Source organism: Mobula birostris, chromosome 1 (assembly GCF_030028105.1).
Source record: "Mobula birostris isolate sMobBir1 chromosome 1, sMobBir1.hap1, whole genome shotgun sequence".
NCBI lineage: Eukaryota > Metazoa > Chordata > Chondrichthyes > Myliobatiformes > Myliobatidae > Mobula > Mobula birostris.
Window position 1 is genome coordinate 228,819,847 of NC_092370.1, and position 13,784 is coordinate 228,833,630.

Sequence of the window (13,784 nt, forward strand, 5' to 3'; positions counted from 1 at the left end):
TATTGTCAACTTGTATCCCTAGGTATTTGTAATCCTCCACCATGTCCACACTGACCCCCTGGATGGAAACAGGGGTCACCGGTACCTTAGCTCTCCTCAGGTCTTCCTTAGTCTTTTTCACATTAAGCTGCAGATAATTCTGCTCACACCATGTGACAACGTTTCCTACCGTAGCCTGTACTCAGCCTCATCTCCCTTGCTGATGCACCCAACTATGGCAGAGTCATCAGAAAACTTCTGAAGATGACAAGATTCTGTGCAGCAGTTGAAGTCCGAAGTGTAAATGGTGAAGAGAAAGGGAGACAAGACAGTCCCCTGTGGAGCCCCAGTGCTGCTGATCACTCTGTCGGACACACAGTGTTGCAAGCACACGTACTATGGTCTGCCAGTTTTAGATAATCAAGAATCCATGACACCAGCAAAGCATCCACCTGCATCGCTGTCAGCTTCTCCCCCAGCAGAGCAGGGCGGATAGTGTTGAACGCACTGGGGAAGTCAAAAAAACATGACCCTCACAGTGCTCGCTGGCTTGTCCAGGTGGGCATAGAGACGGTTCAGCAGGTAGACGATGGCATCCTCAACTCCTAGTCAGGGCTGGTAGGCGAACTGGAGGGGATCTAAGTGTGGTCTGACCATAGGCCGGAGCAGCTCCAGAACAAGTCTCTCCAGGGTCTTCATGATGTGGGAGGCCATGCCACCGGTCTGTAGTCATTGAGGCCGCTGGGGCGCAGCGTCTTTGGCACAGGGACGAGGCAGGACATTTTCCACAGCACAGGAACCCTCCAGAGCCTCAGGCTCAGGTTGAATACATGGTGAAGTATTCCACATAGCTGAGGGGCACAGGCTTTGAGCACCCTGGTACTGACATCATCTGGTCCTGCAGCCTTGCTTGGGTTGAGACGTTTCATGCTGTTTCTTACTTTTTCAGCCTCTCATTTCCCCCGTATTCCAATTTGTTCCTCAATATTAGGAACAAATCGGAAAGTGAAGGCAGGGAAAAATGTCTACACTTGCACTAAATGCCTGTCATCCATATCCTTATTGACCTATGCAGGATTACAATACAGAATGCTGGACTTGGCAAGTCAGGCAACATCGACAGAGGAGAATAAGCTGTTGACGTTATGGACAGGTATAGACCATTCCCTAATAAGGCAACGTCGTTATCAAAAGATCTCCACCATCAGACCATGCCATCGTCTCGCAGCTACCATCTGGAGAGACAGAAGACGGAAGTCTCACAGCACCAGTTTCAAGAAGAGCTACTTCTCTTCAACCATTTGGTTCTTGAAACAACCAACAAAGCTTGAATCAGTACCTCAGTATAGCAACTCTGTGACCACTTTGACCACATTGCACAACAATGAACTATATATATTTTTGGTTATAATTATGTTCTTGTTCAATTTATTTATAATTTATGTTTTTTCTTGAGAATGTTGTGTCTTTAATGCTGTGATGCTGCTGCAAGTAAGTTTTTCATTGCATCTGTGCTTACCTATAAATAAACTACTCTGACTTTTGACTTTTATTATCATTAAAATGCTTATAGTCTTCTACAAATTCCTCCATTGTCTTCACATACAGTATCTTTGCAATACTTTATCCTCCCCTAGGTGGTTGTCTTCTGACTGAAGACGCGTGCACCTTTTTCCGTTTCATCCCACTTTTAATGTTAGCATGAAGTGTTAGTCCTGCTGTTCTAATGTGCTCTAAGCCTTTTTAACGCTCTCTTCGTTGTTTCTTGGATGCTGAAAACCCATCTGTTAGTGGCATGGTAGTGTAATAGTTAGTATAACACCTTACACCATCAGGGTCCTGGGTTTAATTCTGCCACTGTTGGTATGTTCTATTTCTGACTGTGTGGGTTTCCTTTGGGAGCTGCAGTTTCCTTCCACATTCCAAGATGTACAGGTTATGGTTCGTAAATTGTGGTTATGCTATTTGCGGGCTGCCCGCCACAATCCTTGGACTGTGTTGGTCGACACAAATGATGCATTGATTGTATGTTTCAATGTACGTGTGACAAATCATAGATAAATTTTATTCACCTTATACATTTACATGTATTGTGAATATTCTGTGGTGTGTTGGTTAGGGAGCGATGTGCAATACAAAACAATATTTAACATTTTAGAAAGTTTCAAGAATTATATAAAAATAGAGGTTAAGGTACAGATATAGAATAAAATGTGCATAAATAATTGAATACCAACATGTATTTAAAATGTAAACAGCATTATAAAATGCTTAAAGTATTTACAGTGCAATGCAGTGTCAAGGGTAATAGATTGAAAGAGGTGGGGGGTGGGGAGGGAAGTCTAACTAGCATGGTTAGAAAATAAAGCTAATCTTTAAGATCCCTCTCTTTTCCAAGCTTCAAGCCATTTCCTCTTCAGGTATGGATCCCTGGCATCCTTTTTGTGAACTCCTTGGAATGTTTTCTTAAGCAAAATATGCTCTGGATAGGGGTGTCATGGTTCAGTTTGGAGAAATGGATTGTTCAGCACTGAAGTGCTGTTTACCACACTGGAGGAAGAATTGGAGTGTAGAAGAGATCACCAGGGTATTAACTGGAACGGAGGGCTCCATTTGTAAGTCAAGTTTGGATTTATTCTCACTGGAAATTGAGGGCTGACCTTAAAATTATGAGGGGCAGAGTCTTTTCCCCAGAGCAGGAGATTCTTGATTCTGGAGAGTGGAGGGTTAAGGTGACAGGTGAGAAATGAAGGTTGAGCAAGCTAGGGCTTCACTCTCTGGAGTGAACGAGGATGAGAAGTGACTTGATAAAGGTGTACACGATGATAAGAGGCATAGATTGAAAGGATAGGCAGAGACTTTTTACCCTGGGCTGAAATAGCTTATGTAAGGGGCATAACTTCAAGGTGTTTGGAGGGAAGTATAGGGGATGTCGGAGGTTAGATTTTTACACTGAATCAGAATCAGGTATAATATCACTGGGATACGTCTTGAAATTTGTTGTTTTGTGGTAGTACATAATAATTAAAACAACTATAAATTACAATAAATCCAAATCAGAATCAGGTTTAGTATCACGGGCATATGTCATAAAATTTGTGGCTTTGCGGCAGCAGTACATTGTAATTCATAATAATAAAAACTATAAATTACTACATATATGTATGTGTGTGAATTGGATTGAATTGAATTGATTTTATTTCTTACATCCTTCACGTACATGAGTAAATCTTTGCATTACATCTCCGTCTAAATGTGCATGTGCAATTTATAGTAATTTATAATAAACAGTATGTACAACAGGACAGTCCATATAGCATAAAAATATAATTGTATCAGCTTGAATTACTCTGTCTGATTGCCTGGTGGGAGAAGCTGTCCTGGAGCCTGTTGGTCCTGGCTTTTATGCTGTGGTACTGTTTCCTGGATGGTAGCAGCTGGAACAGTTTGTTGTTGGGGGTGACTTGGGTCCCCAATGATCTTTTGCACCTTTTTTACATACTTGTCTCTGTAAAGTCCTGAATAGTGGGAAGTTCATATCTACAGATGCACTGGGCTGTCTGCAGCACTCTCTACAGAGTCCTGTGATTGAGGGAAGTACAGTTCCCATAGCAGGCAGTGATGCAGCCAGTCAGGATGCTCTCAACTGCGCCCCTGTAGAAAGTTCTTAGGATTTGGAGACTCGTGCCAAACTTCTTCAACCATCTGAGGTGAAAGAGGCACTGTTGTGCTTTTTTCACCACACAGCTGGTATATACAGATCACGTGAGATCCTCGATGATGTGTATGATGAGGAGCTCAAAGCTGTTCACCCTCTCAACCCCAGATCCATTGATGTCAATAGGGGCTAGCCTGTCTCCATTCCTCCTGTAGTCCACAACCAACCCTTTTATTTTTGCGACATTGAGGGAGAGGTTGTTTTCTTGATACCACTGTGTCAGGGTGGTGACTTCTTCTCTGTAGACTGCCTTGTTATTATTTGTGATAAGGCCAATCAATGTAGTATCATCAGCAAATTTAATTAGCAGATTAGAGCTGTGGGTGATGACACAATGGTATACAGAGAGTAAAGGAAGTGTGTGTATTAAAAGTTAATTAGGTAAGTAATGCAAAAAGAATGTGTTAGGCACATGGATTGCCCTGCCAGAGGAGCTGGAAGAGGAAGATACATTAGGGACATTTAGTAAACTCATAGACAGGCATGGAAAAATGGACAGCTATGTAGGATGGAAGGATTAGATTAATCTTAGAGTAGGTTAAAAGGTCGGCTCAACTTTGTGGGCATAGGTCCTGTAATGAGCTGCAATATCCTATGTTCTATGTTCTGTGATAAAAGGCAAAGGTAGAGTGGGCAGTCAGAGACTTTTTCCTAGAGCAGAAATGGCTGATGTGAGGGGGCATAACTTTAAGGTGATTGGAGGAAAGTATAAGGAAGATGTCAGAGATAGCTTTTTTACACAGAGTGTGGTAGGTGTGTGGAGCATGCTGTCTGTGGTGGTGGTAGAGGCAGAAACATTAGGGGCATATAAGAGACTTTTGGGTAAGCACAAGGATGAAAGAAGGGCTAGGTAGGAGGGAAGGGTAGATTGATCTTGGAGTAAGATAAAAGGTCAGCACAAAGTCTTGGGTCAAAAGCGCCTGTACAGTGCTGCACTGAACTGTACTCGATGTTCCATGTATTATGTAACTTTTCCACATTGGTTGAAGGAACAAGCTACCCGAGGAGGTGAAATGGGTAGATACAGTTGAAAAGTTTAAAAGACATTTGGGCATGTACTTGGAAGTTGTAGAGGCAAACGGGCCTAATGCAAGCAGAGATTAGCATTGACGGGGATCGTGGTCAGCAGAGATGAGGTGGGATGAAAGGGACTGTATAATTCTATCATACTGTGACAGAATTATAGCATGTTTCTCTTGGCTTTCTTACAAGTGTATGCTTGTGCTCATCTGTGCATGCTAGAAAATATTTAATTTGTGTTATAAATAGCTTTCATAGCAGCATTGTGCAGATGTATGTAACATATTTTCAGTGGGATATGGTGCTACCTTCCATGCAACTATTGAAGCATTTGTTCCTTCGTGGCTGTGAATTACCGTTAATGCTAAGATGCTTAGCTCAATCTGACTACAGCCATTCACTGAAGGCTTGAGATTAACGTGACGTCTTTCCCTTTCAGCTTCCTTGCCATACAAGAGTGCTGCTGACAGACCTTTTTGTTTTCCAGCAGAGTTTTGTTGTTATTTCCTGCTTAGCCGTAGGCTGAAATAAAGCTGTAATAAAGCTTTTCTATTATATTTGTTTGGAATCAAAGTCATGTCAAAAATATATACATCATTACTAGATGCTTTATCCAGACAAAAAAAAAGACCTTTACCTGCTTTCTTCCAAGCATTCAATCAGAAAAGCAGCATTCAACAGGATGGCTTCACAGGATCCACCTTCTCTTGTCTGGAATAAGAACGTAAAGAGACTCTTTCTCCAGAGCAGAAATGGCTAATGCGAGGGGGCATAATTTTAAGGAGATTGAAGGAAAGCATATGGGGACCACTTTATTACATACTGTAGGTGCCTAATCAAGTGTCCACTGTGAGTATATTTGTGGTCTTCTGCTGCTGTAGTCCATCCACTTAAAGGTTCGATGTGTTGTATGTTCAGAAATGCATGGTTATTTGTGCTACTGTCGCCTTCCTGTGTGCTTGAATTAGTCCAGCCATTCTCCTCTGACCTTCTATGACTCAATGACACTCATGAAGAAAGCATTTTCATCCACAGAACTGTCACTCACTGGATGTTCTTTGTTTTTTTGCATCACTCTCTGTGAACGCTAGAGACTGTTGTGCATGAAAATCCCAGGAGATTAGTATTTCCGGGATACTCAAACCACCCCACCTGGCACCAACAATCATTTCATGGTCAAAGTCTCTTACATCATATTTCTTCCCCATTTTTTTCCCCATATTTGGTCTGAACAGCAACTGAACCTCTGTGGCATGTCTGAGTACTTTTATATATTCAGTTGCTGCCAAATGATTGGCTGATTAGATATTTGAATTAATGAGCAGGTGTATAAGTGTACCTAATAAAATGGCCACTGAGTGTATGAAATGGGAGCAGAAGTCATCTATTTCACCTGTTGAGCTTGCATCACCATTCAATAAGATTATGGCTGATATGGCCACGGACTCAGCTCCACCCACCTTGCTGTTTTTCCATATCCCTTATTTCCCTTGCTATGCAAAAATCTTTCTAACTGTGTCTTAATTATATTTAAGAACCATTCTTTGAAAGTAAACTAAATGCAAACGTGAAAGCAGATATGGAGAAAAGATTCAGGTCGTTGATAAACATGAGAAATTCTGCAGATGTTGGAAATACAAAGTAACACGCACAAAATGCTAGAGGAACTATGCAGGTCATGCAGCATCTATGGAAGTGAATAAGCAGTCGAACGTTTTGGGCCAAGCTCCTTCATCAGGACTGGAAAGGAAAGGGGAAGGCGCCAAGTTGGTAGGAAAGGTAAGTGGTTGGAGAGGATCTGATAAGAGAGGAGAGTGGAGTGTGGGAGAAAGGAAAGAAGGAGGGGACCCTGTAAGAGATGATAGGCAGGTGAAAAGAGGTAAGAGGCTAGAGTGGAGAATAGAAGAAGAGGGGATGGGGGTGGGAAAAAATTGCTGAAAGGAGGTCATTTATAGATTTTGATGTCGGTACCAGAAAGTGCTTCATTCGGTCATACTGTCCATGTGATTGTTAGTTGTCCGTTTTCTCTGATGATGGCAGTCTGAACCTGTGCAGGGGAATTTTTAAAGTGGAAGTTACCCTCCCCACCATTGAGCACGTTTACATGGAGCCCTACAACAAGAAAGCAGCATCCACTATCACAGAATTCCTGACCATTGGGCAGGAGGTACAGGAGCAGTAGTTCCCACACCACTAGGTTCAGGAACAGTTATTACCCTACAACCATCATGCTCTTGAACCAGTGTGGATAACATCACTCACTACAACTCTGAACTGATCCCACAACCTACACGCTCACTTTCAAGGACTCTGAAGCTCATGTTCTCAGTATTATTCTTTTATTTGTTCCATTTATCTTCTTTTGCACATTTGTTATTTGTGAGTCTTTATTTATGAAAAGATTTTCATAAATTCTATTGTTTTTCTTTATTTGCCTGCAAGAAAATGAATCTCAATGGAGTATATGCTAACATATATGTACTTTGGCAATAAATTTACGTTGACTTACTATGACCTTGGAAAAGCTGTTGACTGGGGCAGTTCCACTCTCTTGACCTTGGGAGTCTGGGTCCAATAGTTCGAATAGTCATCACAACTGGGATCTTCCTTGATTATGGTGGATGACCGTGACTTCTTCAGTGCCTTGTCCTGCCCTTTTCTCTCCATAAAGCATTGCAGAACTGCCTTCCTGACCTCCCTGCTGGATCTCCCTGTTCATCTCATCTGCCCAGTTTGCCAGAGCTGACTTTGCGTGCTAGGGCAGGCATGTCCCTGTCTCACCGGTGTATGAGGTCTGCGGTCTATCTTCAGCTGGTTTAACCTGAGTGTCAAAGTGGTCTACCAGGGTGTTGCCACGGTCATATGCAAACAACTACTCAGAGCCACAGGTGAGAGCTAAGTGTCTGGTGGGGAGTAAAGTCGAGTGAGCTGCCCCAGAGGAGACATGCCAAGCCTATTCACCAGAGGTGATACCCTCCCTAGCACCCCATATGTCCATTTCGTATCTTGTTATTTTCCTTTGTCACTGAAAGGGATCATTGGTAGACATTCTTTCTTTATAGTTTTTTTTTAGGTTCATAAAGATGGTTTTGGTGGTAGAGAGGGGAGTTAGGGGTTAGGTTAGGGTTTTGGGACATGAATATGAGGGAGTTAAGGACTGGAGTCTAAAGCTCCCCACTCTGCATTCAAAGTCAGTGACATGGATGTGGCCAGATGTCAGCAGATTAAAGAAGAATGAGGGTTAGTGACCCTCTGGGTATATGAATTGCCAGACTGGAGTTCAAGGCCTAGCGTTTGGGATTGTAATCCAGGGTTCTCATTCACCATCATTGGTGAATCTGGGTTGGATACTGAATATTGAGGCCTGAAGGTCAATTGGAAGCCCTGACTGAAACCTGAAGGTTGATCAGAAGCCCAGAAGTTGAGATCTGATGGCTAAAGCCCAAAGTCTATGAATCTCTGAGAGTGTGTTGGGGAAGTTGAAGGCGCACTGCCTGCAATTCTACAAGTCTGCTGGAGGCTAAAGAAGACCGCCTGACCTGGGGTTAGAGGACTGTGTAAATGTGTGGGTGGGAGGGAGGGAGGAAGGGAGGAACTTGTTTTGCTGTTGTTGCTTTGTCACTTGGTATATTATGTTTTGTTGTGTTCTGTGCTGCTCTGCAGAGTATGTTAGGCATGCCGGAATGTGTGGCAACACTTGCAAGCTGCCCACAGCACGTCCTTAGGTGTGTTGATTGTTAACACAAACGATGCATTTCACTGCATGTTTGAATGTTCATGTGATAAGTACATCTGCATCTCTCTTTTACAGCAGTGATGGGACAGCTGCCATAAGAATCTGGTAGGAGTAGTTAAACCACTTAATAAGCCTTTCCAATTCTGTAAATATGTAGATGGTGGAGGTCTTTTAGTTGGGATTGTTATATTTGCTGATACTGTACTTGGTGGTCCTTAAAGGTACCCATAATGATTGCATGGCTAGAACTAAGTTTAGAATAAAAATATAGATGGGCTGCATTCTTACTTTTTGGTGGAAGAGTCTGTGAATGGACAACTTTCACCGAAGCTACAATTGGTTCTTGGACAAAGGGGTTGGCAGCAGAAGTCAACATCAAAGTAATTTTATTATCTAAGTATGACTATATTGCCATATACTACCTTGAGATTCATTTTCTTGCAGACATTTACAGGAAATGAAATAAACTATACCTAAACAAAGACTAACAACCAACATGCAAAAGAAGACAAATGCAAATAAATAAGTATTTGATTAATACTGTGAACATTAATTGTGGAGTCCTTGAAAACGAGGCAGTAGGTTGTAGGATCAATTCCGAGTTAAGGGGACAGAAATTATCCATACTGTTTAGGAGTCTGATGGTTGTAGGGTAATAACTGTTCCTGTGCAGATCAATGTGCATGCTTGGCTATAGAAACATAGAAAATAGGTGCAGGAGTAGGCCATTCGGCCCTTCGAGCCTGCACCACCATTCAGTATGATCATGGCTGATCATCCAACTCAGAACCCTGTACCAGCCTTCCCTCCATACCCCCGATCCCTTTAGCCACAAGGGCCATATCTAACTCCCTCTTAAATATAGCCAATGAACTGGCCTCAACTGTTTCCTGTGGCAGGGAATTCCACAGAGGATAACCTTTATTCACAACGGTAGTGTAATCATTCTTATTCTCAATGTAAATTCTTTTATAATCATTAACATGTTATTTTTATTAAACCTCTGGCTACTGTGTTTGTCAATCTCCTAAGCCTGCCTTTGGCAGGATGACATTTTTGGAGCATTTTTTGTTTGACAATCTTTATTAACGTATACTTTTTCATAAATTCTATTGCCTTTCTTTATTTTCCTTTAAGAAAATGAATCTCAAGGTGGTGTAGGCCGTATGTACTTTGACTTCAACTTTCATCTTCCAGGCACAAAAAAGTGTACTACATTTCAGGACTGAAACTTCACAATGTGGTGGGGTGATGGAACCATTGTGTCGAATGTTAAATATAATCACTGTCTAGCATCAACTCCTTCTCAGTGACATATCATGGTTTTAAAATTCTGATTGATTTAGATAGTGCTGGATGCAGGTTGAAACTGATTGACCATGTCACTTTCTAGACCAAGCTACAGTGGCTGTGTGAGGAAGTGAAGGAGCGCGATGGACGGGAGCTCAAGCTGCGATCGCATCTCCGGCAGTGTCGAGGACAGCTGGAGGAGCTCATGCAGAGCAAGGAGTCAGAGACCGAGCTTTTCATGGAGCAAATCACGAAGCAAGAGCATCTCCTGGAGGAGATTCACAGGGAGAAAAGAGGTTAGTTCTGTAACCCATGCACTGCTGACGTGAAAGGTAGTCTGGAAGGTAGCTGCCTGTGAGATGTTTCTGACCAGTACTGATGAATTTAGTCTGGTTCTGGGAATGGGAAGGAGCAGTCAGAATTTGTAATTAATGTGACTGATGACCTCCCATGGTGAGTGACGAGCTACCGCAGGACGCAGCCGAAGATCCCTACAGAATGAGCACCACGAAGAAAGCAAATCAGGTTTATGGTATAATGGAAGCCCACCTGTGGAGCTTTGAGGTTAAAATGATAGAATTGTCATTAAAACTTAGAACATTACAGCACAGCACAGGTCCTTCAGACCACAATGTTGTACCAGCCTTTTAATGTGCTCCAAGGTTAATCTAACCCTTTCCTCACACATAGCTCTCCATTTTTCTATCATCCATGTGCCTATCTAAGAGTTTCTTAAATGATCCGAATGTATTTCCCTCTACAACAACCCCATACCAGGGTGTTCAATACACCTATCATTCTATGTAAAAGAACTACAGTATCTCTGATATCCCCCCTATATTTCTAACAATCACCATTAATTTAGTACATGGAACATTGAAATCTACAGCACATTACAGGCCCTTTGGCCCACAATGTTGTGCCAACCATGTAACCTACTCTAGAAACTGCCTAGAATTACCCTATCGTAGAGCCCTTTATTTTTCTAGGCTCCATGTACCTATCTAAGAGTCTCTTTAAAGACCCTATAGTCTCCACCTCCACCGCCATTGCTGGCGGTGCATTCCACACACCCACTAGTCTCTGTATGAAAAATTTACCCCTGATATCCCCTCCATACCTACTTCCAAGCATCCTCGTGTTAGCCATTTCATCTGTGGGAAAAAGCCTCTGGCTATCCACATGATCAATGTTTCAATGTCTCTCATCATCTTATACACCTCTATCAGGTCACCTCTCATCCTCTATCACTCCAAGGAGAAAAGGCCAAGTTCTCTCAACCTATTCTCATAAGGCATGCTCTCCAATCCAGGTAACATCCTTGTAAATTTATTGCTCTCTTTTTACCCACTTCCACCCTGGGTAAAAGTTTCTGGTTTTTCATTCTATGTCTCTTATCATCTTGTTTTCCTCTGTTAAGTCACATCACATCCTCTTTCTCTCCAAAGATAAAAACACTAGTTAGCTCAACCTATCCTAGTAAGTCTTGTTCTCTAATCTAGGCATAATAGTGTTAAATCTTCTCTTCACCCTCTCTAAAGCTTCCACTTCCTCCCTATAATGAGGCGATCAAAAGTGAACACAGTACTCCAAGTTTGGTCTAACCAGGGCTTTATAGAGGTGCAACTTTGCCTCATGGCTCTTGAACTCAGTCTCTGACTAATGAAGCCCAACACATCATACAACTTCTTAACAACTTTATCAAATTGCGCGGAAACTTTGGGGGAATCTAAGAATCCTACCATAACCCCTGTATGTGACTGATGACCTCCCATGGTGAGTAAACGATGGTGTGATGAGCTATTGCTGAACACAGCAGCGGATCAGTACAGAATGAGAAACACAAAACAAACCCAGTATATGGTGTAATGGAAGACCAGCTGTGGAGCTATGAGATTACAATGATAGAATTGACTTTATCTTCCCTCTGCGTGCTGAGAAGAAGCACACCACACCATGAGGCTATTGGGCGAGGGTAGATGCTGTTGAGAAAAGAAAAGAAACCTGTCGAACTGGAACAGGTGTTGTGGTGAAAGTAACCAGAAAGAGTGAGTTTATTTTCAAAGTAAATATCGGGAGCTACTTCAAATTCAAGCATCCTTACTGAGTTAAGACTTTTGTCAGGGTCCAGAAGGAATTTATGAGGATGTTGCCAGGAATAGAAGGCCTGAGTTATAGGGAGAAGTTGGCCAGGGTAGGGCTTTAAAACTTTGAACACAAGAGAATGATGAGCGACCTTAAAGTGGAGATATATTTAAAGTGGAAGTTGATAGGGTTCAAAGGTTGCGGGGAGAAGGCTGGAGAAATGTGTTGTGAGGGACTATAAATCAGCCATAATCAAATGGCAGAGCAGACTCAATTGCTGAATAGCTTAATTCTGCTTCTATGTCTGATGGTCTTAGGACCTTATAGAAGAGTTTAAAATTGAGAGTTTTGGATAGCGGTCTCTTCCCTAGGGTAGGGGAATTCAAAACCATGGGGCATAGGTTAAAGCTGAGAGGTGAAAGATTTAGAACAACTTGAGGGACGAGTTTTTCATGCAGAGAATGGTGAGTAGAGGGAATGGGCTGCCGAGGTACTGGCTGAAGCAGGTACAATGGTATCATTCAAGAACCACCTGGATAGGTACAAGGAGGGGCCTGGCTTAACAGATATGGGCTGAACACAAGAAATTGGGACTAGCTGGGTGACATGGATTTATTAGGCTGAAGGGACTGTATCCATGCCATATTGCTCTATTATTGTATTACTATTATTATCTATTATTGAATAGAATTTTAATCTATTCAATATACGTATACTGTATAAAGTATACTGAATAAGATTTATTTAATTATTTATTATTATTATTATTATTTTCTTCTATATTATGTATTGCATTGAACTGCAGCTGCTAAGTTAACAAATTTCGCGTCGCATGCTGGTGATAATAAACCTGATTCTGATTCTGATTACTTCTGTATGCTCAAGAAACCAGGTAGAGGGAGTTTGGAGCTATGAATACTCAGTGGATCAGGCAGCCTCAGTAGAGAGAGATACAGAGTTGCTGCCCTTAAATGGCTGAGTTCAAGAACCATGAATTAATATTGCAGTTCTACAAAACCCTGGTTAGACCACTCTTGGAATATTGTGTTAAATTCTGGTCACCTCATTATAGGAAGGATGTGGAAGCTTTAGAGAGGGTGCAGAGGAGATTTACCAGAATGCTGCAGGGATTGGAGAGCAGGTTATGAGGATAGGTTGAGTGAGCTAGGATTTTTCTCTTTGGAGCAAGGAAGGATGAGGGTTGACTTGATAGAGATGTACAACATGGTGAAAGGCATAGATAGACTAAACAGGCAGAATCTTTTTCCCAGGGTGGAAATGACGAATATGAGGGGGCATAATCTTAAGGTGATTGGAGGAAAGTATGGATAGATGTCAGAGGTAGGTTATTTACACAGAGAGTGGTGGGTGTGTGGATCACTCTGCTGGGGTAGTGGCAGAGGTGGATATGGTATAGGCATTTAAGAAACTATTAGATAGGCACATGGATGTTAGAAAAATTGAGAGTTATGTAAGAGGGAAGTGTTAGATTGATTTTGGAGTCAGTTAAAAGTTTGGCACATCACCTTGGGCTGTAGGGCCTGTATTGTGCCATATTGCTCTATGTTCCATGTTTATGTTAGAGGTCAATGACCTTTCATCACAGCAGTATTATACTGTTTTGTAACCTTTACATTTTTTACAGTCCTTTATTTGAGGTGGGACAATAATTCTGTAAGGTATTTACATTCACATATCATCTTCCACACTCCCAGGACATCCAATGAATTTACATTAATGATAAGGTAGTTTTGAAATGTAGTCACTGTGGTGATATAAGAAATGTCGCCCACAGGAATTATTTAGTTTCTTTTGCAGACATCACCAATTCACAGGAATTTATTCAGCTGCCCCTCAAGCAATAAAAAAGCTTGGTTCCCAAAAAATTAAGCTTCAATAAAATAGTATAAACTTGGGACACACATTGAGAAAGGTATTAAATACATAAAATATGTA

At 41.8% G+C, this 13,784-nt stretch overlaps 1 protein-coding gene across 6 annotated transcripts in view; it reads left to right on the forward strand.

The window, feature by feature from the left end:
- The window catches only part of LOC140205546 (centrosomal protein of 128 kDa), a 642,143-nt gene that overhangs the window by 365,645 nt on the left and 262,714 nt on the right, over positions 1–13,784 (forward strand). For all 6 annotated transcript variants that reach the window (XM_072273171.1, XM_072273204.1, XM_072273166.1 and 3 more), the window contains one exon: positions 9,847–10,039. In XM_072273171.1, coding sequence (XP_072129272.1) covers positions 9,847–10,039 — 193 coding nt within the window. The remainder of the gene's footprint in view (positions 1–9,846; positions 10,040–13,784) is intronic.